At 40.8% G+C, this 25,632-nt stretch overlaps 1 protein-coding gene across 15 annotated transcripts in view; it reads right to left on the bottom strand.

Moving 5' to 3' along the window:
* The window catches only part of neo1 (neogenin 1), a 204,634-nt gene that overhangs the window by 86,128 nt on the left and 92,874 nt on the right, over nt 1–25,632 (bottom strand). For all 15 annotated transcript variants that reach the window (XM_023332282.1, XM_023332291.1, XM_023332288.1 and 12 more), the window contains 2 exons: nt 2,580–2,855; nt 700–850 (listed from right to left, as the gene is read on the bottom strand). In XM_023332282.1, coding sequence (XP_023188050.1) covers nt 700–850; nt 2,580–2,855 — 427 coding nt within the window. The remainder of the gene's footprint in view (nt 1–699; nt 851–2,579; nt 2,856–25,632) is intronic.

The raw sequence follows: 25,632 nt of genomic DNA, 5'->3' as shown, positions 1-25,632 counted from the left end.
CTCTTCAGATTTGTTGCAACACTGACTGCTACCAGAAATCCTTCCTGCAAGAGTTACAGCAACATTTAAAATGCCTTTGGGATGAACTTTTTTTTATTTTTTATTGGATTAATATATACTGCTCAAAAAAATAAAGGGAACACTTTAAGTGTTAAACACCTGTTTAAGTGTTCCCTTTATTTTTTTGAGCAGTGTAAATATAATTGCCACAGTCCTGCTGGCCATTGTGATCACAAACCTGCACAATTCTGACTCTCATCTGTCTTTTTCCTTGTTACATTTTTCTCCAATGCTTTTTTTCAGCTTCAGGACCTCAACCAATCATAATACATATATCAAGTGTGAGCATCAACGCCAGTAAAAGATGATCCAACATGCATGGCATGCACCGCACTAGAAATATAATATCTTATCTAAAATTGCATTGAAGTGCTCTGTTTGCAAAAGTGTTATTGCACAACATGGATGTTGCGATAAAAACTGTAATTCGATATATTGTGTAACTCTCCTGCCAGGTATGTTTAGTTTTATCTCTGCTGGTGTAGCAGAGAAACTTTCAGGAATGGTGTCAATAAAGTAAAAAAAAACAAACTTTTCTGCATAACTGAATAATTGTGAAAGAAAATTTAACAACCATCTTTATAAAATCATTTAGGTGTTAAACTGCACGTATTGATGCAATTTAAATGAGGTTCATACCTTTCCTCCAGCGCTTTGTCTCCAAACATCCAGCGGATGTGTGGTGGGGGGTAACCTGTGGCCACGCACGGCAGCAACACGCCAGCACCCAGCAGCTTGGCCACAGGCGCAGGCTGCACCAGGAACTCCAGCTTCCTCTCCACTCCAGGTTCTTTGGAAAATACAATAAATGTTTAGGGTCAAAACAGAGAGAAAAAAAAAGAGAAGTGAAGTTTAAGAATGATTAGTGATAAACTTCAAAAGAAGCCAGCAAGGCTAAATCAAAATGAATTATGTTTCAAGTCCGAGTAACATCAGCAATAACAATGATGTGTTCGTTAACAACCTGAGTCCATTTTTTTATAGGGTACAGCAAACAGCCATAAAGACATAGAACTAGGCCTGTCACAATAAGCAATAAATCAATAAATCACATGATCAATCAAAACGAGTTCAATAATTTGCGTGGTTTATTGTTTTTCTCCTTTCTCTCTCTTTCTATCAAGGACAGTTTTGCTTACAGTGACTTAATAATTCATTTTATTTGTTGTTTCTGTTGTTCTGCTCACTTATTTGGGATGTTTAAAATGTCTTCCAGCTCCAGTGTTAAATGTTAATTACATTTAATTAATGTAATTAATTAAATGTAATTAATTAACAATTAAATGTTAATTTAACACTGTTAAATTAACATTTAACAGTGTTAAATGTTAATTACATTTAACACTGTAAAACACTTATTTTGAAAAAAATAAAATTTAAAGTTTATTGATCTCTGAGAATGTGTTCTTGCATCATTATCTGTCTCAAAGAAAAACAAGACAGGTTATCGCAATAACTTCTGGGACAATTTATCGTCCAGCAAAACTTGTCATTGTGACAGGCCTACACAGAACTAAACATTCTGTACGTCAATCACTGCCTCCCATTGGAAACGTCTTCTTAGACCCGTTTGGAAAATCTAATTTCCTCAAACGGTTTCACGAGGTCTCTTCTTACACGAATTCATCTATGAGCGAACAAAGGACGTAGAATCCCACAGAGGTCTTATTGAAGTCAGAGTTACGGCCTCCAATATCTCCTCTGTGCCGGTAGGAGGTCTGGCGTTTAACAGCACAGTAAATAAACCTTCTGGAGGGGCAGGAGGAGACCCTGCCTCGCCGGACTTCAGCGTCCCTTTGTAGCAACAAGTGAGTTACTGTTGCATCAATTCAACTTAATAGGAATCAGTCGGCTCCTTTAGCATTAAACCAGCTCTCACCCTGGTTAGACGGACATCTTCGTGCTAAAAGTAATGAGCAGCATAAAGAAAACACAATGGATTTCTGTAATTAAACAATAAAACTGGAATGTCAGGTTGCAAGGAAGATAACAAAAAAAACATAAATCAACAAAAGGCTAAATATTTCAATCAGAGAGGATGGGTACGCACACCAGAAACAGTGACTTTGGTAGAATGGTTGGAAACACAGTGTGGTCATTATGTGAACCCATAGAGAGGCTGAGGTCCCTGTAATGTCTTTACTGGTCTACATGCTAACAACTTCAGCAGATAAAGTGACAAATCACGCATAAAGGATGAAAAACCTTTGATTAGGATGAGTCAACTGAAGTGCAAACAACTTGACTAATATTTCTTTTCATTTTATTTTTTTAATGTTTGCCTTTTTTAAGACTTTATAGTTGGTGTTTAGTATTGTTCATAATGTCTTTCAATAACATGTAATTAGCTAGTGATATTTTGAAATTTTCTGTCAAGTAAAAAACAGTGGGCCCCTGGATGATTGCCCTAGTGCCCACACCAAGGGGATTAGCATGTTTTCTGGAGGAAACCCTGCGTACATCACAGTAAGAAGGATAAAAGTGTCCATTAAGGACCGATTCTCAGAGTTTGACTCCACCTGGGATGGTCTGCAGCGGGGCCTCGTCGCTGGACTTGGAGGAACCCACGTTTTCCACGACGCAGCGATAGAGGCCGGCGTCCGTCTCCGAGGCGTTGCTGATAACGAGGGCCCCGCTGGGCAGCTGGATCAACCTGTCACTCAGCTCCAACGCCTCCTTGTCCTTCTCCCAGCGCGTGAACGGAACCAGGTCCGAGTTGACCTCGCACGCCATCACCTGATTGTCCCCGACGTGGACGGAGGCCGGCGACGGCTGGCTGGCGAACCGGGGAATCCCTAAAGGACGGGGAGAAACAGGAAAAACAGGGTGAATGAGATTCCTTGTGCACCGAGGGAATCGAGACAGACTTCATTTCCCACTGTTACAGCAGCAACTTTCTGAGCGTATTCTGTGTAATTTAACTTTGCAGCAGGGGAGTTCAAGGTGCTTCACTCTGAAAGATTTTGGGTGGCCGAATTCTGGAATTGAGCAAATCGGGAGTAGTGGGTCGCTGCAGATGGATGTTTTTTTTTCATCTTTTAGGGCAATTTAGTTTCACAGGAAACAACATCTTCTTAGAAGTGTGGGCACTTTGATTAGGATGAAACAACAGAAGTGTAACGACGGCACTTGACAAAATGTAATGTTTTTATTGTTGACGTATTTTTGTGTTTTTATGAAGCACTTTGAAATGCCTTGTTGCTGAAAAGTCCTATACAAATAAAATTTGATTGATTGATGACTGATTTGAAGTGTATAAAAGAGGAATGTAGATTCCCATTTCTCAAAGTTCTTGCAGTCATCTTAGTTTTGGAAAAACTAGAACCATAACTATTGACCTGCTTTTGCAGCAATTCTTAGAAGCCAAATAAGAAGAAAAAAAATAAATCAACGATTAAAATGTAGAAACTGTTGGCCTGTTTTACACTAACACAATCTTGCAAGACCCTCTTTATTTTTTTGTATGTACAATGACCTGTTTTCTGTAAAAATAAAACAATAAATTTCAATAAAATTGTAATTTTTTAAGTTTAGAATTGAGCACATGAAATCAAAAAGGCACAAGAAGTTTGTTTTTAAAAATGGAATAAAAATTTTGACATTTTTGTGGCCCCACATCCTTTCAAATGAATGATTACGGGATCGTAAAGGGTTCCGTAATCATTGCGTCCAAACTTACAGCAAAAAGTTTTTTATACCCTGAGTGTAAACAGTAAACTGTGGGTGGATGGATTGCGAGATGAATAAACGGATATAGATGCATTATAGACGGATAAACAGTGGACAGATGAACATTAAATGGACGGATGGACAAGAAGTGGACGGCTGGATAAACGGACATATAGAAGAAAAGATGGACGGAAGGACAGGTGGGTGGAAGGAAGGATGGATGGAGGGACAAGTTTGCTGAAGAATGAAATCAGAAATAAAGTGTGGAAATATTGTAGCTATTTCCATAACCATTCATATTCAAACTTGTAGGAAACAAACAAAACAAAACAGATGGATCCTTGAACTTGACACAGGATTCCACTCAGGTAGAAATTTATTTAAATAACAAAAACAGAAATATGCTAAAAAATGGATAACAAATCCTTCAGTTCATATTCAGAACACCGCCCCCAAAACCACGGAGGTCAAGAAGTCAGCGCTGACCTCCTGCAGGCTCATTTAAACGCACTGAAAGCCCTCAAAATAAACAGAAGCAACCACAGCTAATGCTAATTAGCCACGCAGAGACATGGATACACAGCCATTTATAACAAAAAACAAACAAACAAAAAAAACTAACAAAAAACTTGCATTTGAAGGCGTCATCCAACGTTCCTTTAAAACAAACCGCGGCCAGAAAAGAGACCAAACAGTGTGGAAGACGGCAGCAAAAAATAATTATTATAAAAATAAAAACATCCGTCCTCCGTTTGTTAGCCAAGCAGAGCCTTTGTTTTGGGAAGTCAAGCAGGCCTCTCAATCAAGTGTGAAAAGAAAACCATGCTGCGTTATTGCCCAAGGAGAGGCTCTCGAGTTTCTGAGCCGGCCGCGGTTGTCTCCTTGGCAACGTGCGCGCGAGAAGCGGCGGGGACTAAGCCGCGTGGCTGCGGATGAGAGGAGCGGCGGCCGCGTTTGGCGGAACGTTCATCTGCTCGCAAATGCAACTTTGTCTCCTGTAACTGTGCTTTGATGCAGGAAGTGATGCTGAGCACTTGCTGAGTGATGATTTGGTGTCTGCACCCCCCAGCATCACCTCCCCCACACCCACAACACCTCTCTGGAGCAGACATCACTCTGAATCCCTGCCAAAAGTGGCTCCAGGGTAAATTACACTTTTAGATAAAGCCCCCCCCCTCACTCTCTCCTGGCTCTGGAGGATGTGTGCAGCTTCTCTGGGCATATCTCAGCGCGGCAGTTCGACTAATATGGGCTTTTCTGATGCCACTGTCTGATAGTTTTGTGTCAGAGCTGCCAATCACCTTGCTGCATAATCGCGCCAGCAAAGAACGACCTGAATTATTTAGACTGGAGACGTTCACCGGATCGAGTTATTGTTCGACATTAACAGATGCGGCGCGATCCTCGTGTGGATTTAGAACTCAGCGGATCCAAAGTTTAAAATGATGATCTGCATTTATTACTGTCACATGTCGTCCCAAACTGTTACTTTTTTTAAATTGAGATTTTAAGGGATGGACCAAGACGATGTAGCATAATCGTAGTTAAGATGAAGTAAACAAGATGCGGGCTAAAATGCTGGAAAGTGCAGCGTGCCTGTATTCAGGCTACATGGAAAGCGTCTGAAACCATGTTGAATTTTTCATTGGATTTATAACAGGTTTCAAGTCCTGACATAGATTCTCCACTGCATTTATGAGGTCTGAGCTTTGACTGGGCCGTTTGAACACATGACGCATTCTGAGCTGAAACATTCCTTGTAGCTCTGGCTGGATTTTTAGGATCACTTTCCTGTCTCAAAGTAGTATTTTTGTGAAACTCGGGCATAACATGCCCGCAGCATGATACTGCCATCACCATGTTTCACAGTGGGAGCTGCAGATCTCTGCAGCTCCTCCGTAGTAAGTATGAACCACTTCTTGTTTGCTACTCTGCTTGAGGTCCTCTTTCACTGGCCTGCGCTGGATTACATTTAGGGGTGTCAGAGTAAGACAGTATGTAAGCAAATTAGGGCTGAAACGATTCCTCGAATGATTCAAGTACCTTGATTATTAAAATTTCTCAAGGAAAATGTATCTGCCTTGAAGCTTCGTTAAATTATGTAGAGCACCGTGTTCCGCCCGGATCATCATTTGTGGTGGGGCAGCGCTCTTACTTCTGCCTATGAGTTGTTGTGAAGTGCTAGCAGCATGGTGTTGAATTGTGCGGCGTTTTGTCAGGGTTTGGGGGACAAATAAGGATTGTTGAGCTTTGCGGTGCGATGGTAGGACTACGACAACTTTTGTGGCGTCAGAATCGCGTCGTCAAGGTTTTGGAGCGAATGGTAGGAATGAGAGCGAGAGAGAAAGAGAGAGAGAGAGAGAGAGAGAGAGAGAGGTCTGATTCCTCGGATAATCGTAAAAATATTCCATAGAGTACTCGATTACTATAATATTCCTTTACAACAACCCTAATGCAAATGCATCCTATAATTTGGGGGGTTTTATGTGTGCTTTTTTCCTTCTACTTCACGATTACTTTATGTTAGTCTAGTGCAGTGGTCTGCAACCTGCTGCTCTGCTCTTCGGACCTTCCATAACATTAATAATTTTGTTAAGACGGTGCAGAAATCACGACATAATATAAACAAAAATAGATATAACAAATGGAGATCTTAGAAGTTCTTTTGGGGTTTTTTTTGCTTGCTTTTGTTTGGAATAAATTCTGCACTAAATTTCCAAAACAAGTGTGAGAAATATGTGAAACAAACAAACAAAAAAAAATTTAATAATATAATAATAATAAATCAACACAACATAAAAAAGCATGTTGTCTTTTCACAAAAGGGTTATGTAACATTTGCAGCTCTGAACTTTTATTTTGCTGGACTTGGGGCCAAAACCAGCTTTTTGATTTGTAATGGTTTAACATATGAATCGTTATAAAAATCATAAGGTTTGTGGAACAAGATGTGAAAAAGTTCCAAGCTATATGAAGATTTTAGAAAAATAAAACTATTTCTTTAAAACACTAATTTTATAGTATATTTCAATGCTTTTCATAATCCTTTGACACTCACACAAAAGCAGCCTTAGCTCTTATTGTTCGACAGAAAAATAAAGACAAGTAGCCATTTTTCTTAACAATAACGTGGGATAATATTCCTTAATAACACCACTTGCTGACTTTAATTGCCAAACCTTTCGTATTCGTACAGAAACAAAATCACCTTTGTGTAAAACTTCGTCTAACGTCTTACTGCGTCACACTTCGGCCTAAGCGCTTTGTGGGTGGGAGTTACAAAAGTCTACCAGCAGAGACTGATGCTTCCTCCAGAGATCAAACGCTGCTGCGTCACGCCATCGGTTTAGCGTTTTCTGACCCGATTGGCGGTCTCTCTGGCGGGTTTCCAAATCGACTAACCCTTTGTTCCTCCGGGCTCATCTCGTCTCTCTGGGCTGCGCTCATCAGGCGGCGAGCGAGTGCCGGTGTGCGGATGTGCTCAGAGCTTGGCTCTGCTGTTCAGTGGCAGTCGGTTTTCATAAAAGCGCCGTTACGAATGTACTGTGTGCTAAACTGTACATCAGCACATTAAGCTGAGGTCAAGACAGAGCGGAGGGAGAGGGGAGCGCCGAAGCCGAAGCCAACGCCAACGCCATCGATTCCAATTAATCACAATCCTCCATTTAAATCGACTGGGCTGGGAGCTTCATTTTCCACGTCCTGGCTCAGCAGATCTATTGAACAGAAGTGCTGTGCTGCCAATCTCGAGTCTTATCACCGGGGTGTGAAGGAACCAAATAACTCCAGCGGAGCAGGGTAGTCTCTGTGTTCGAAAGGGAAGGGACGAGGAGAGTTCATCGGGTCCTCTGTTCACGTAAAAAGCGACAGGATGAAAGCAGAATTCGCTGATGCCGATATCACCGGTGGATTTCTCCAGAATGTAAAGTGTTTGGTCTGGTGAGGATGGAACAAAGGGAATGGAATCAGACGTTAGTAGTGAGGTCTTCCTGCGTGGCTTTGTCTGTGGAGCTTATAATCATATGTTAATGAAGCAAAGTGTCCGTCACTGGACGAAGATTAGCAGAAAGGAGCGACGCTACAAAGCGCAACCGACCAGCATAATGCCTGTATACCGCCGCCTCACACAAGATACACTAACACACACAGATAGGCATGCACTTGGAGCGGCTCCTACTGTTCTTAATTAAAATCAGGTATGGAATAAAAATGAGCAGATTAAAGGAATATGCAAGAGGCTTTAGGGATTTCCCCCGAGATCCAACTGACTGTGTAACGGTTTCCTTTCACCTTGGATTTGCTCTTTGTTACGTATTTTTCTACCAGAGTCAGAGTGAATAATTAAAAAACAAAAACGACAAAAAAAAAAAAGTCAGGCTTATATATATTTTTAAATGTGCACAGGGAATTTTGTTGCGTATGCAGAGTCTGGACTGATTTGAGAAAAGAAAAAATAAACCTTTTCTGGTGCAAAAATATATTATGACATATGAGGAAATACCATCCAGGGAACTAGGAGAAATTTTATAGGTAAAAGCTGGAATGAATCAACTAAACGGAGCACTTCCGCCTCTTTATGGAGGCGGATTTTACCCATTAATTCAACATTTTCTATTAACATATAAATTACCCGGTGGGACTAATTAGAGGAAAATTAGGCATGCATTTCTTTCTCTTTCCCCTTTCAAAAATTAATTTGTTGATGGATTTTATGTAAATATTTGCTATCACAAGTGCTGCCAATATCTTCCAACTCTAATTAGATTAAGATTTAAAAACATGATAAAAATCCATTCATGACACGAAGCTGTAAATCACTTTCTATGTCAAATTTATTCAGTTCGACATGGAAAAAGTGAGCAGATTCTTACTCTTCGGGCGCACTTGATTTCAATGAAATCCAGACATCGGTGGTGAAAACCTGCAAACACTGTGAGACGTAAACACCAAGTACCGAACTGAGCTCGCACACGATGAGCCACAACTGGAGGCCTTGCAAGAAACTGGACAAGTGTTGCAATCCAAACCACTCGGATGAAGATTAGTGCAAGGATGTTTACTGCGTATAAATGTCAAAGTTCAAGGCCTGATATCGTGTTAAGACTTCAGTTTAAACTCAAAGTTTGTCTGAGCTAAAACGTTGGAAATCATCAGGCTATTTCAAAAGACACCATTTTAAAAAATGGTGTTTGAGTTATGCAAAAATGGAGAACAAATGACAACTACATTTACTGAAGATTGCGTTTTTGTTGGTATTTTTAAAATATAACTATAAAGCTAAGGAGCTGGAGTTAGCTAGCTACAATGCTAACACCTGCTTTGGTAGCCTTGGGTAGGCTGACTTGCTAAATCTAGATGCTTGTTTTCAGCATTTGTTTATAAATATAGTTTGATTTTTGTTCATTTTTGTGTAGGTCATTTCACCCTTTTACCACATCATACCTTCATAGTTTTAAATGTTTCACACTTTTTGGGTTGAAAATTTTGTAGGAAATTACAGAGCCATTTTGTCTGGGTTGGAAGGTGATATTTTCATACTTACTTTTACCAAATGATGTAAAGTGAGCTTTTATAATCTACCCACAGTTTGCTGTAAGGAGGTATTGTTAAAGGATCCCAACAAATGGTATTTGTAACCAATAGACCTCCAATAAATGTATTTTTGTTTTACCAGCCAGAGTTCACATAAGATCAGCACCACAATCACCAGAAACAGGATGTAATAGTGTTCCGAAAATAATACACAATTATATCAAACTTTAGAAATGATCATTTATTTTTATTCTTTACCTGCATAATTCATCATAAATAGATTTTTTTTTTTTAAGAAAAGAAAAAGCTTGAGTCATTGTTCTTTTTTGACTCAGCATACACACCTGGTAGTAACTCCAGTCATATAGAGCATATGACTGCTGAATTTGTTTTGTGATTTTGAAACCTTCACTACCTTGAAGCAGACAACCTGGTTCCACCCAGTGAGAATTAGCAAACAGTCAAGGTTATTTCTTTAAGTTCAAGAAAAAAGATCTAATAATTGACACATTTTGGATTGTTTTTCTAATCGAAGATGTATTAAAATGTGGCCAATGAAGAAATAACCTCTGCAGCAAACAGTAAGTAATCACACATATATAGTGTATTTCCTTTTAGACTGAAAATTTTACCATCCAAAATGAATTCTAATGATAAAAGACCATTCTATCGACCTTAAATGATTTGGGGCTTTTTGTCAGTCCGCTGCCATTAATGGAAACGGTCTCGTCTCCAGATTTGACATTTAGTGCTCCTAAACAATTAGGAAGAAACAAATCCCAGAGGAGAGCCAGAAAGGCCCTCCTGTCACGCATCCATTTATTGCTCCCCGTCTCCGCCTCGCTCAACCCAACAAATTCACGCTCATTCTCCGGGGACTATTGAAAGTCATTGGGAGAAATGTGGGAAATCAATACCTGAAATTGAAGTACGCAAGTCAAGCTGAAGAAAAGTGGGTACTCTTGAAAAGTAAATTAAAACCCTTCTTGTCAAAATAATTCCTGGAAGCACTGACTGTTACAAATGTGCTGGGAGCGTACACACTGCAATCCGAAGGGTGCAATAATAACACGCTTTTTGTCCTCCATTATCAACACATCTCTTTCAGTTTGGCGACATGTCCACCCAAAGACAGATAATCGGAGTGTTGTGGGTGTATTTATGAATTTTGCAATAACGGACTGGGCCAAATGAAAGCTCTTCGGCCAGAGAAAATACCCTCTTCAGTCAGAGAAGTCACAGGTTCAACACCAGTAAAAGTTCACACAAAATCCTACTGGGTGTTTGTGGCGTAGTTCATATCACAAATATTTAATAGTACAATTTAAAAAAGACAAAGCTGACTTACAAGTACGTTTTCAGCATGAGCTAGGAGCTTATTTTAAGTTAGAAATTTCTTAATATTGATTAAAAAAATACTAGCAAGTGAAATAATCTGACAGTGGAACTCATAAAATGAGGAAAATGATTTGTACTTTTTCATCAATATTAAGGTATTACTGATCCTTAACACTGAACTAGAAACTAGACCAAAAGTACTTAAGATTTTGTATTTTTGCAGTGTAGATTCGATGAATGGGAAGGTGAGAGATGGTAAAAGGCTAAAAATATACATTTCAAATAGTGTCTGAGTGATGAAAGTGCTGTTTCCAATTATATGCACTTTTCTCTTTAGGTTTTCCACAGCATTTAGGATCTAGAAACTGAGATAAACATTGGAAATAGGTCAAATTTTGTGTTTATTGTTTGTATATCTTATATGTTGCACTCATGTTCAGTTTTCTGATAATGGCCATCATTATTTATAATATAAATTGCTATTTCAAAGCGTGACACCATGCACTAAGAAGACCACCAAAAACTTCATAAAATAAACAGACCCACAGCATCACACATCTTCTTGGAAAGAGGTTCTTTTCCACACATTTCACCTTTTGTTTCATGTCTGTTAGTAAAAAAAACCTCAGTTAGTCTCATCTGACCAAAACGCAATCAATTAATTACTGACCTAACAAAGTTAGCAAGTTCTTCATATTTATGCTTGTTGTGAGCTGAGAGGAAAGACCTTTTCTTGGCACATCCCCAAATAACCGGTTGTCATGTAGATGGCTTCTAGTGGTTGTTATGGAGACTTGGCGACCCCCAACATGCCGCCCCATGACGCAGGTCTGCAGCCGAGTTTCTCTTTGGCTTCCATTTGACATCCTGCTCACTGTGTGTCTGAACACATATTTGTATATTTGCCATCTATGCTATATTTACAGTCTATAAAGGTAAGTTTTGCAAATTGTGATAATTAATTGACATTTCTGATGGCGTCAAATGTTTAACATATTTCAAATGTTCCTTATTCAAGTTTCATGAAACCCTTTGTTTATAGTTGCAGTTTTCTTACTGGTAGCTGACTGAGCGAGCAGCCAGCACTGGCAAATGAGAAAGAAATCACTCACTTGTGTTAGCATCAAAGAGGCTAACAGCTAGCATGCTCAGGCTGGTCACCAACTAGAATGGACACATTTTTGTTTGTGTGTTTTTTTCTTAATAAATCTTTATAAAAAAAATGGTTGACATACAATATCTTAAAGCCACAGGCACCACTCGATTGGAATTAGTTTTTTTTTAACACTATTTACTGGAATCCAACTCGATATCCAGCATAAATATTAAATATAAAACCTAAATGCTCAATATTATTAAAGCTATTATTGTGTATGAATATTTCTTTGCCTGTGCATGCCAGTCATTAGCCTCTCTAATGCTAACACTAACAACCTATAGCAGAGGGAGCAGGCATTGAGTGACTAGTCATTTGCCTCTCTAATGCTAAGAACAAACAATCAGTGCTAATGGGCAGCAGAGGGAGGAGGTATTGAGTGATAGCCTGCATGCTAAGTCTCTCCTCTCCAATGCTAATGCTAATGCAAATGAGTAGTCTCTTTCTTATTAGCCAGCCCTGGCCTCTGAGTTACCATTGGCTACAGAATAGCCTTGTGCAAAAATGCAGCCATTGCTGGATGCACAACAGTTTTAATCTCCACCCTCATGCTGTGTCATACTTTTCAATTAAATAATTTAAAATATTTTTTTTTTAAAAAGGACCACCTATTTGCTACATTCCTGATCTTTTCAACTGATACACAAATGTTCCCAATATATATTTGCAAGCCTCCATTCACAAGCACAGACATCAGAAATGAAGTTAGTGAACACGTTTCTTCTTACATTTCCTCCACGGCATCTGCTATCAAACTTTTATTAGACTTCATTTTAAAACCTCCTGAAATACTTGAAGGCATTGCCTCCACATAAAAAAGCCATAACACTGTTGTCTCCCAATCAATTTTGCTAGTGGCTTTTCAGTGGTTGCATTTCTTAAGAGACAGGTTGTGCATGCTAAATGGCTCTGCAGCAAAAAGGAAGTTTGCTGTTGCCAATTTCGGTGTGTGGATGATCTCCTCAGCGTCTACCTAATGTCTGAGTGGCACAAATTGCGGAAGTAGCAGCAGACATGTCTGACAAGTGATACTGTGGCTGTTTCCTAAAATACACATATAAGCAGAACTCGATGCTTTCTTGTTTCAGTCAGAAAAAGAAATGTTTGCAGACTTTCCCGACTGTAAAAGGCGTCGGCAGCCTTCATCCTGCCAGGCGGTGATAGGTGGGAGGTCTCCCAAGAACGACAAGAAGCAAAACAGGATTAATTAATGAATGTTGCATTGGAATCTATTAAGGAAGTCGCAGAGCTTATTCATCATGTATGATGCCTGACAGGCCTGACACAGTGAGGAAATAATGACATGCAAAAGCCTGATTGTGTCATCTCAACCTATTAGTCTGTTATACCAGCAGGGCGGATGATGAAGAGTGACTGCATTAAGTGGGTAACGCAATGTTGGGTAAAGCATAACACAGTCCAAGACAATGACTTGGAGTAGCATTAGCACCTCTTGAACTTTCAGATTTGGCCTTTTTATAAGCCTAGATTTCACTGTATTCTACTGTGTGTGATATCCCAAAACTAGGGGTGGGCATTTATCGTATCGTTCATCATTTATGGTATCGTTCATCATTTATCGTGATAAATTTGACCACGGTAATGATGATTAAACCACCCCCAAAACCATCCGTATTGTTGGGACTGTCAGTTTTACCAGTTTGTCCATTGTTTGTTCAATAACAACATCAATAAATATCAATACATTTGATACATAGAATATATACTTTGTGGCCTAAAGAAGCACATTACAAATAGGAATGTTTTTCAAGAGCAGTATTTGTGTTTGTGGGACTATCACAGACATACATCACTCTAAAAAGCAAGTAATAAAAAGTCTTCATGTCACTTTTATCGTTATCACAATAGTACCACAAAATAATGCGATAAAATTTGAAGTCCACATTGCCCACCCCCAAAACAGAGGTGAAGTGAAGCTTCAGATCCAAACAGCTGTCTGACAAAATAAATAAACTCAAAGAAACTGGTGCCTTAGCACATCGGGTAATAAAAACCCCGAAGGTTAAACACTAGCCTGATTGATCCATAAAGGCATGCATATTCTCTTGATACACAGCGGCTTGTGATCTCTACACACGCACCAGAGAAACAAACATTAGATGAATAAACAGCGTTCCACAGCAGCCACACAGGGAAGCTTGTTTTAACCTCTGGGCTGTATAAATGGCTCTTGGATGCAGGAGATGAGAGGAAGAAAAAAAAAAACATATCCTGACCTCAAACCGTGTCTGCAAAGGGAAAAGTAAAAGCATCAGAGGCCAGCTGGTGTCCAAGAATGACACACCATGTCAGGGTATATGAAACAGAAATTCACAAAGCTCCAAAAAGAAGTAGCAGTGGTGTGATCAAAGGCTTGATCCGCGGCCCAGCTAAGAGTGTTCGACCTCTTAAAGGAGGTCGAGGACTCTGTAGGAACGGGGAGGGAAGTTTGGGAATGCTAAACCACGCTGCATGCAGGCCAGATGTTGAACAAAGAGCGACCTTCTAAACATTTATGACAATCAGGGGACTCGCCGCAGGGCGCAGCTGCAGTTCGGGAGAACAGCTGAGGCGACAATTTCTCTCCATTTTTTTTTTTTTTTACTGTGACTCGACTCAGACAAACAGACAGCGTAGAAAACCGCTCCAAATAAATGTCACCAAACAGTCTCTTTGTTACACTTGTTACAGCTGTGACAAGGAGCGCATTCTCCGAGCCGAGTTTCAGGAGCCAGCGAGAGAGACGAGGAAAGGAACAATAAAATCCAACAATCAACAGAGTGTAAATGAGAAGTGACACGTCGGGGTGAGATTGTTGGCAGCTCCTGATTACCTGTTGTGAGAACAGACAGGTGCTAAACCGTGATGAAGGGTGACCAACAGACACACCAACACCAAGACAAGGCTCACGGTTATCATATCTGCTTTTCGATTCGTTTCAGTTCCATAAACGTGTTTAATTAGATGTGTTAATCGATGTGGTTTACATACAATACAGCAACGCTACGTTCATAAATGTTGTCAATTAAGACAACTGTCAACATATTTGGTTTTATAACCAGCCTTCCATTTGGATTCACAAACCCTTTATCCACCATCCATCCAAAAGACTTTTCTCCATATTTTGTCCATCCATCCCTCCATTGTCAGTCCATAAACTATCTATCTTATTGTTTGTCCATCCATCCATCTATCTGTACGTCCGTCCATCCATCCATCCTTCGTAGGATTTGCTCCAGAGCTAAAGGGTTATTTCACTTTCTGTAATTCATCAATCTCGTCTGAATTTGAACACCTGTAATTTAAGATCTGACATAAAAAAACAAAAACAAAAAAGACCAGGTCCAACCTGAATCTGATAATTATATCCTTCACATGCCTCATGAAACAGATTGCTTTGAGAAAAACGTGGGACGTGGGACATTTTCACTGATGTTTTGACTTTAGGAGCACCATTAAAGTTAGACATGCATAGAAGTCCAAACAAAGGTCTAATTAAAACCCAGACGGAAATATCCAGCGCTGATTCCAACTTCTTTAAACTACAGCTCAGGGTTTATGAAACATTAACTCAGTTTGTAAAAGCAAAAAAAAAAAAAAGGACTTTTCAGTTTTCCCCCCAAAATTTGCAAAGATCAAGGTTTTGTTTTATTAAAGTCAAGATTTTTCTCAACCATTTATATCCTCCTGTCCTGTCCTGTGAAAAATCCTATCTTTTTTCCCAGCGGCCATATTGGAAAGCACACCCCGTATCGGATATCAAACAATGAGGGGAGTCTGCGGGAGGGGAACTTTTCACTTTTCAAGCAGAGAAGCACTTTGGGACTAAACCTGTTTAACACCCCACAGTATCTAACCGAGGGGCCCTTTTCATTAAAGCTAATTGAGTTGTAGATGAACACAATACTGATTGCATTAGGACCTTTAATCATGTTAAAGTGTCTTATTTTATTAAAGGGAATTTGGCTCAATCTTGAGCCATTTTGGAGGCTAACCTTTGTCAGAGGTCGTTGCCAGGGGAGACTGTGGGAGAGGACATTCCCAGGCGTCCTCCCACAGATAAGCGTGTGTTTCTACACGCACGCTTTCCACCTCACCTCCCTCCTCTCTCTCCATTTCTTATCAGGTAGAGGGAGAAGGCTCGTCTGAGCATGCTCCAGCATCACCGGTCTCACTTGTGTGATAATAAAGCGACTGTCAATCATTCCAAAGCTTGCAAAATTAACTTTCTCTCATCTTTCGCGAGGCGTTTCCTTCAGGTCAGAAGACCTCCAACCAAAGTTCACCGGATCACCCAGATAAACAAAACAAACGCACCCTGTCCTGCTGTTGGTACGAGATAAATGGATGAAACCTCCTCACATGGCATCTTTCCATCACTTTGACCTCCTCCTTCCCTCCCGGGCGGTTTCTAATTCCTCGCGTGATTCCAGGACTCGACATCCATCCTCCTCTATCGGCCTTCCTCTCCTCCGTTCCATCTTGCACATTTCAGGGAGCTCTGGTTGGTAAAGAGGGACAGCGCGGCTGCCGGGTTTCTTATCTGGCCGTGTTGCTGGCACATTTGAAGATGCTATCGGGGTCAGCCCCCGTTGGTCTGTTTATGCTCCAGCCCCAGCAAGTGCAGCCTGACAGGAAATGAGATGGATGGAGGATGGCGGAAGAAGAAAATGGGAACATCTTCCTCAGCAGAATTGATGGAGTGAGGAGCAGACGGGGCAGACAGGCCTTATAAACATGTATAAAGCCGAGAGGCTCGTCCAAAGCCGGATGAAAAATGGAGAACCACCGCAGTGCAGTTATTTAGACAGATTTATTTTCCATTTACAAGGTTTATTACTGATCGGTCGACACTCAAAGAAAAACCTTTACAATCTAAAAAAAAAATTATTTTTTCTTTTCTTAAAAACCTTCCCATGGGTGTCTGCTTCTTAAATATACGAGACTGCAGCTAAGGCAAGAAGATTAAAAAAAAAAACAGTCATTGCAAAGCGAGATTTAGTCTCCTTTAATTGTTCCACACAAGAACAATCCAGATTGCCTGCATATAGATGCGCAAACAATTGAAAAGCATGTGGTCTCCTCTTTAACTCCACGTCACATGAAATCCCAATAAGATTTCTTAAAGTTTGCAATCGTAACGTCACTAAATCAGAAAGAAAGTTCAAAGAGTTTAATTACCCTCCCAAGTGTCGGAAATAGGAGCAAGTCATCAGGATTGGTGTAAATATTCTATAGCGTGTCTGATCATTTTCTTTGTGAACTCATATCCGCACACGAGCTAACTCGTCGTGCTCATGTGAGTTCGCTCCTGTCTGCTCTGCAGAGTGGCAGCTTGAGAGCAGCAGATGCTTCCGAAGACACAGCTGCAGACGGAGGCGGTGATGTCGGTCGCCGTGGCCAGGAGAATTCATCATCGTTTACCTCGTCAAGAGGTGTGACGGCGTGGCAAATTAGCACCAGTTAGCGGCTCTTTCCCCCCACCGCCATCTCCACACACAAATGAGATGTGTGTTTTTGATCGAAGTTACCGATCATAAACACCAGTGTTTCGATGTGTGTAAATAAGTTCACAGCGGTGCAGATGATTCTGGAACATGCTGGATGTACATAAAGTGATGCTTAATTTACAAATCTGAATACGCTCTATTAGAGCTGGACAATATGGCTGAAAAATCTATCATAATATAGATGTTTTATAACAGTCGATAACTTTCAATATTGATTAGGTTTTTTTTTTAAATATCTATAATATTGCCAAACTAGTGTAATAACGTTTCCTGTTTGATCCACAGTTTTACACTGTTTTTTATTCTTTATTTTTAAGCAGTTATGAAGCACGGCAACAAAAGCTGAAACTGCTGCTGTATTCAACAGGTTGTTGCTAGGTAACCAAAGCATGAGTGAGTTAGTTGATGTCACCAACCTTTCTTAGCTGGCCATAAGAGGTTAAGCGGCTAAAGCCACTCCTCTGCCTACATCTCCCAGAATGCTGTGTGGTTGTGAATGTTCTCTATATATTGAATATTCCATCAGATGTACTATATATTGATACTGATCATGTGCTTATTGTGATATATATTGTTTTTTATTTACTGCCCAACCAAACTTTCTATGTTTTGATTTGGGTTATAAACATAAAAATGTCTGACCAAACTAGAATATAACAAGATAAACAACAAGTACAGAATAACATTTCACTTATAAGTTCCATATTTGTGTATTGATGATGGCATTTGACAAAATGTAATGTTTATTGCTTGTTTCACAATTGGTGACTGTATGATGTTTCTATGACATAAAGCACTTTGAACTGCCTTGTTGCTGAAATCTGCTATCACAAACAAACTTGACGCATCTGTCACAAATGTAAACCCTTAAACGGTTAAAAAGAGGTCGGCCCTTTCTGTGTCTATGTGAGAATCTCTTTAGATGCTCCAGTGAACGTTGGTAGCAGCGTTCACGGTGAACGATCTGACACGATCAGCGCTGCAAATCTGTCTGTGTAGATGTGAGACGCAACGCACCTTCAGAGTTCATTAGATACGTCTGGAGCAGAGGCAGATGCTGCGAATGACAGACTAAATAATCAGCAGCAAACACAGACAGCAAACACAGCGAAGACGCTGCATGCCGACTGAGCTGCTGGAGGGCGGGGCTCGCATCTGGATGCTGATCACAAACCGTGAAGCAACAATGCGCTCTGATAACGTCATCATTCTCTCTCAGACTTTGAATTCAAATTTTTATTCATTTAATGTCGATCTTTTTCTGTAAAACTGCATGAGTCAGGGCAATGGGTTCTGAAATGATCTCATCAAGAGGAGTGAAAAGGACAAAGTAACACCGAAGGCATTCTAATCAGATATTCAACATTAATGGAAGCGAATGCAAAGGATCTCCAGAACATCTGGATCGCCCGGGAGAATGGCGTCGCCAATTACCTCGGTCCATCTGTGATGAAGTCCCCTCAGTCAGAGCAGGTGCCATAACGAGTGTCACCGAACACAGTCAGAGTCTAATGGTCGGTAAACTGCACAAACAGATCGCCTGCAACATTAAAAACCACTGAGAGAAGAAATGATGAATGCTGATCTTATTATAATGCAAGCCTGCCTGTTCATAAAGGCGCTAAGGGCTTGTTTTAATGTCCGTATGTTGCGTGGATTAAATCCTTTTTATGCTTCCCTGTAGCCACGGGTTGGTTCCCCATATTTGCTTACCTAAGATCCGGACAAGGGGGAAATCAGACGTCCCTCTACACCACTGTTCTCAAACTTCGGTCCTCAAGGGCCGGTGTTCTGCAACATTTAGATGTCTCCCTGCTTCTGCACACCAGGCTCCAATATAAGCTCATTAGCAGAGCTTTGTAAAGCTTGACTGTACGCTAGTAGGCAGTTTCACCATCTAATTCAAGTGTGGAGGACAAGGGACATCTATAAGTTGCAGGACTCTGACTCTCGAGGAATGCAGTTTAAGACCAACGCTCTACATTTCAGTCATGATCATAGATAAAGGTGGGAAATAGACAAGTTTCTCTACTGACTCAGCTGTTTCTATACCATAGATGGACTGAAACAGCACCCAAATTTTTATTTGAAAAAAAGTTGAATTCTTCAGCTTGATGAAACGACTGACCCCCAACATGGCTTGAGCAGTCAACCGTCTTTCAGTTTCAGTTCATGGCTCCAGACGTTTTGGAGCAGCCTAGCCATTGCCTTCCTGAACAATTCTGCTCCATTATAATTTTGCGTCAGCACAGTCTTGGCTATTTCCCATTGAATTGGATTCCCAGGTAGAAGTTCAATGGGGACATTCGGCAAACAGGAGGAGAAGTAGTGAACGATAACGGCGATTTTCTGCGCTTCTTTAGAGTTGTAGTCTGCCTGTAGTTTTAATAATGACAGCCGAGGAAGTGATAGGTCACGCTTCCAAACATTGAATCTTAATGGCCGCCTCACTCGGCTCCACATTTCTCTTTTCGCATTGGAGGATGACTGTTTACAGCGCAGGCAATTTCCAATAAGTCTCATAGCGTAGAACTGGTGCAGTACATACGTCACAGGCAAATGTTAGCGGCTGGGTCAAATTTAAAACCTCAACAGAGTCCAAACCTCCAGGAAGCAATCATTTCTCAACAGCCACGAGTCCTGACCCTCTGGTTGAATCATAATCAACCAATGAAATGCACAACAATTTTTAAAGATACAATTATACTTCCTGTGGTAATCACAGTGAGACTGATCGAACTCTGAGTCGCCACAAAGGGACTTAAAAGCACCTAAGATCTGGTTAAGCTCTTTGAACCTGAAGAGAGCCAATCATTAAATATAAAATGGATAATACATGAAGAGAAGACTAAGAGACAGATTTTATGTTCTCTTTACTTCAAAACTCAGCTCTTACAAGGAAGGAAACTTTATTTATCCAGGATGTTTAGGGATTGCATTTAATAAAAAAATCCGGTGACAAATGGGTGTCTGAAGCAACTTAATTATAGCTAAAACATTTGTCATGTGCTCATAATTAAAGTAATTAGGCAGAAAATTCGGAATAATTCCTTTCAGGAACGACTTCAAAAACTTGTGTTCATGCAGTTAATTACTAACTGTTAATTAACATTTGATCGCAGAGCAGAAGTTAATTTGCTCCAGTCGCTGTTTGTTCATGATCCTTTATTTCTTTTGTCTTGTTTGGGTCAAAATGTGTGAAGTCGGGAGGGCCGGACTTGGATTTCTCCATAATATTAAGTACGTGGCCTAATAAGAGTTGAAGTAAGAATCAGTGAAAAGAAAATCTTAATCATCCAGATGCCAGACTGAAATGTGGTCCAGACCCTGAAAATCATGATTTATAATTGCATGTAAATCTATCATTAAAAGAGTATTATACATCCAAAAAATTAGGTACAACATTATCAACACATGTCTAACAGTGTTACGGTGCATTGACTCCAGTAGACCGGCTGAAAGTGTGGGAACAATTAAGGGGTCAAGTCCACATTTCACAGTCACTGCCATTGCTCCTCAAACCATTGCTAAACCATGTTTGCTTTGTGCTAGTGTGCATTCAGAAAGCTGTATATTAGAAACACACAAAATATTGGTATCAGCCAATGTTGGTCATTTTTTAACTTATTGTATCTGTCTGAAAAGTAAAACTGGGCCAATATTACCAGTCGATACTGATTTCAATCTTTTTGCCATTTGCGTTTGTGGAGGGGGAGTGGGTTGATCTTGTTGGATTAGTTTGGTCATGTGACCAAAGAAACACAACGTTGATAACAATGCAGTACAGAATAATGTATAGCTGAGTAAACAAAATGTCTTTTTACGATATTGAAAGGGTGCTAAAATATATATAATATCAGTACATACCGGTTATCAGACATAACAGTAATATTAATATCGTTATCGGTCCAAATGTTCATATGAGTGCATCCCTACTGTGTATGGTCTACAACACTTAGGTAAGTGAACATTGAACATTGTTCAAAGCATCACACATTCTCTACTGACTTACCATCTTCCCATAATGTATCCTGGTGCTACATGTTCCCTGGATAATGGACAACCACGCTGTCAAAGAAAACATGATCTATCGGACCAGGCCTTGTTTGACAGTCAAAGTTCAAACCCTCCTGTCTGCAAGACTTTCATGATTCCTTGATGATGAGAACAAACACGGCTGTTCATGTTCAACCCGTCTGCAAGAAAACACCAGCCTTCCCTGTGACATGTTGAAACACCAACCACCATTTTTCTCAGAGCATGCTTTGATTTTCAGGCCAGGTTTGATGCTGACAGAAGCAATGTTGGCACTTCTATAGTAGACACAAGTCGGTATGGGCATACTGACAAGGCCTGCAGCTAAGCAGCTGTATAGCCAACGAACCAAGATGCATTTTTTGACACCTTCCTAACAGAAGCAGCATTAACTTATTCAGCAATCTGTGCAAATGGGTCTGTTGGACTACACAGGCCAATTCTTCGCTCCCCACATGCACCGTTTGAGACTCGGCCGCCCATAACCCTGCTGTCAGTTCCCCACTGCTCCTTCCTTAGATCACCGTCAATAGATCCTAACCTCAGCAGACTGTGTAACCCCACAGAAATTGCAGTTGTGGATGTGCTGTCTAGCCATCCCAATTTGTCAAACTCCTACAGATCCTTATGCTTGCCTGTTTTTCCCCAATCCAACTCAGAAACCAAGGACAAAATATTCACTTGATGCCTCACCAACAGGTTATAGCATGAAGAAAACTGGGCCTTATTGGTGAACATCCTCGATATTGAAATGCTTTGTCTGAATCTGAGCTTGCCTTGTTTTCACCAACAATAAATAGAAATTAAATTGATATCTGGGAGCTAAATCGTAGCACTCAAAAAGGAGGGTTAAAGCACAAAATTGTAGCTACTCATTGGAAAAGAACACGTTGCTGCAGACCTCTTGTAACTACAGTGCGTGTGAAAACAGAGAGGATGCAGATCGCTGACCTCTGATACAACAGGATGCAATCTACTGTAAGAAAAGCTACTCTCATAATGCCACACATTGATGTGATCAGCAGGGGGGAGACTTCCACTTCACCACCGCAAGCCTTTATTCTTTATTAATCATCCATCAAGCCCCATCAGGCTCAGCTCAGTCGGTCGAAATCCTCCGAAATCCTACGTCAACATCCCAGCGAATCTGACACCGTAACAGCTTTCAGCCGCCGATCAACAGGCCTGTGACGGCGGTGAAGGAAAAGGGGATGTCTGCACCCGCTCCCCGGGGCCATCGCATGCGGAGTTCAGGGCAAGAAGAGGAGGATGCACGCGTACACACACACACACACACAGCGTAAGTCTGAACTGCTCATGCAAACAACCTATCACTTCCTTGCTTTCACACTTTCTTTTTTCTTCCTTTCACACTTCGTCTGCGTTCCTACAACTCCTGTCTGCATCACACGTCATGCCCGTGCGCATTAAGACGGAGGTGGTGCGCGAGCAGGTCTGAACAGGATCTGACAGCTCCCAGCCAACAGCCTTTATTCCAGGGCACGTTCCAGTCGCTATTAAATCTCACCTTTTGTATTCCCCTCTGCCACAGAGGAATACTAAACAACCGTGATTCCTTTTTCTCTTCTTCACATCACCTCCAAGTGAGGATGAAGAAAGACTGTCGATTAAGATGAACTCAAATGTTTGTTATACTGTAGATATGAAAAACATAAAAACAGCATTTTGAAGGCAGTAAAACCTGGTGAAGTGGGAAATACGCAGACTGAGTGGAACCAAAGCGAAACACCCTTCGAAACTTGATCAGGACCCCTTTCAGACGCAAGCCGGACCACCCCTCAGCAATTGTGGAATGCTGCAAAATAAGTCGATCCATAAATAATGTTGGTCTCCGAAGCATAAGAAACCAAGATGCTCACCAGCTGAGCACTTCACACTTTGCTTTCTTCGGTGCTCTCCATCTGCGCCCAAGGCGAGGAGTTCTCTCGGTGCGTTGCGCGCAATGAAACGCACCATATTTCTGCACCCTCAGCACCCGTCAAGGGAAGTAAAATAAGCACTTCACACATGTTTTATTTACATGGAGAGCTAATAGAATCTACCCATAGTCACACGATTTTACTCACACGTTGCAATTCACGCATCTTCAGTGTACTGAGTGGGATTTTGTCTTATAGATCACTGATGGTAAAGTAGAAGGAGAATAACGTGATATATTTTCTTTAAATCTAAAAGTAAGTTAACCTTCAATCACAGATGCGGCTTTTATGAGGCATCTCCACCGGAAGACAAATCTGAAACTTTTGCCTCTACCCTGTTTGGAAAACAGGACAAGCCCAGTCTGATTGGGTGGATGGCAACTGTGAGCATCAATTTTTAAGACCGCATTTTCAATGCATGTCCGTCAACCGATACTTGCACCTGAGCAGTGGATTTCTGCTCCTCCTCCAAAGCAACAAGGAGCTTTCTGGCTGCTTCTCTAATCAGTGCTCTCTTTGCTTAGCCTGTCAGTTTAGGTGAGCAGATACGTCTTGGTAGGTTTCCGATTTTACCAAACTCTGTTCCCAATTGCTCTCCATAAAACCTCAAAGGCCTTCACAGAACAAGATGGATTAATACTGAGATTAAATTACAAACTAGTGAGATCTATAGAGTGGAACCCAAATATTAGCAAGTGTTAGCTGCTTGCTAAAATCCGTGAATATTTCAGACCGCCTCTAGAAATGCTTATAACTTCTTATTTTGATAGTTCAAACACCAAGTATACCTTAATGTGCATTAATACTCAAACTGGAAACAGCCTTTGCAATACCGCAGAAGCTAACATCCACTGTTGTCCTTATCTCTGCTTTTTGGGGTATAGCCAATCAGGGACAAAAAAAATAAATACAGTTTCTGGACAGGCTGTTTTGCAAATACCAGTTAATAGTGTATCAAGTAGCATTGATACACTATGCTAGGTACTTCAGTTTCTCAAGTTGCATTTTGTTCAAATACTTTAATAATGCTTTAGAAAAAAATCTGTCAATGGTTGAACTTTCTGCGAGTTATATAAATCGAATTCCAGTAAAATGGACTGATGTTAGTCGTCGTTCAGTCATAAATGTTGTGAATACATTTAAGGCCCTTAAAGTGGCACAAATCGAAAGTAAAACCGGATCCAAACCGGACACATGGCCAAAAACAGATGAAATCTTTTCAAGGGCAGGGCACAAGAGGAGTCACCTTGAATGTAAAAACTCTGACAGCACTGTGTCAGTCTGGAATAAAAGTCTGGTCTCTGCTCTGTGTCTGATGACTGAAGGTGCGTTTCAAAGGATTCCCCGAGGCATGGAAGAGGAAAAAAAAGAGAGAAAGAGAGAGGGAGGGGGAATTTGTGAGAGTCAACTCTTTTTGGGTTCAAAAGCGCTGTGAAGCCCAATTTACCTTTGAAAGTAAGGGACGTTTTCATATGAAAACCCTGAAACTAACTCCTACACAGAGACCTGGATGAGCGCTCGTAGACTAAAGGACGATGAGGACTCAGGGTGTCTCTGCATGTAAGGAGCGGGACAGAGACGGTGAATTTTAATCAAGGAGAAGAGGACGGACAGAATACTCTCAAAAATGCAGATTAAGAAACGGCTGCTGAAGTGATGGATTGGTCTCTGCGCCGTTCCACAGCTCCGAATGAAGCTTTTAACCCAGTTTTCGAGTGACATTTTTCTACCTGGCCTTAAACACCACACCCACTTTCTTCAGGGAAAACACCCCTTCAAGCCATCTGTTGAAGCCACAAGACTGAATAGAGGTCTTTTAGATTGGAAATGACACGGGCAATTTTAGATTTGGACGTGATGCAATCATTTAGCAGCTGAATGATTGATTTCAAAAATCTGCCTCGTCGCCCCGTAATAGCACCTCAGAGGCATAGCGTTAATGTATAATTGCATATTCAAACTGACGGGCGTGGAAAGTGCAATCTTTAAGTGTGCGATCCGGAATTTATACCCTCACATTAGATTTGGGAAATACATCAAAAACAGTCAGAGTCACTGACACATGATCCAAGGTTTACCAGATGATGGGCACATCCGAAACGCGTGGCATGCCGCAATTATGCTAATCACGTACAAGCAGACATTTCAGAACAGATGGCTGCGAGACAAAACATTCAATCTGATTAGCACGTCACGCCAGCAGCCAGATTCTTAGCAACACCTAAATTCCTTCTGTAAGGTCCAGAATTATAATGGGACCATTTAAAGTAAATCTCTGACGATGCGTGTGAAGCCTTGATCAGTGAGCCCCGTGCGCGCGCACACACATTGGGAACACGGCCGGGAGATGACGTTCAGCTTCACATGCAGGAGTCAAGAGAGTGTTGGGAAG

This window comes from Xiphophorus maculatus, chromosome 4 (genome assembly GCF_002775205.1).
Source record: "Xiphophorus maculatus strain JP 163 A chromosome 4, X_maculatus-5.0-male, whole genome shotgun sequence".
In the NCBI taxonomy this organism is placed as follows: domain Eukaryota; kingdom Metazoa; phylum Chordata; class Actinopteri; order Cyprinodontiformes; family Poeciliidae; genus Xiphophorus; species Xiphophorus maculatus.
The sequence above is the reverse complement of the archived record's forward strand: the minus strand, read 5'-3'. Positions and strand labels throughout refer to the sequence as shown.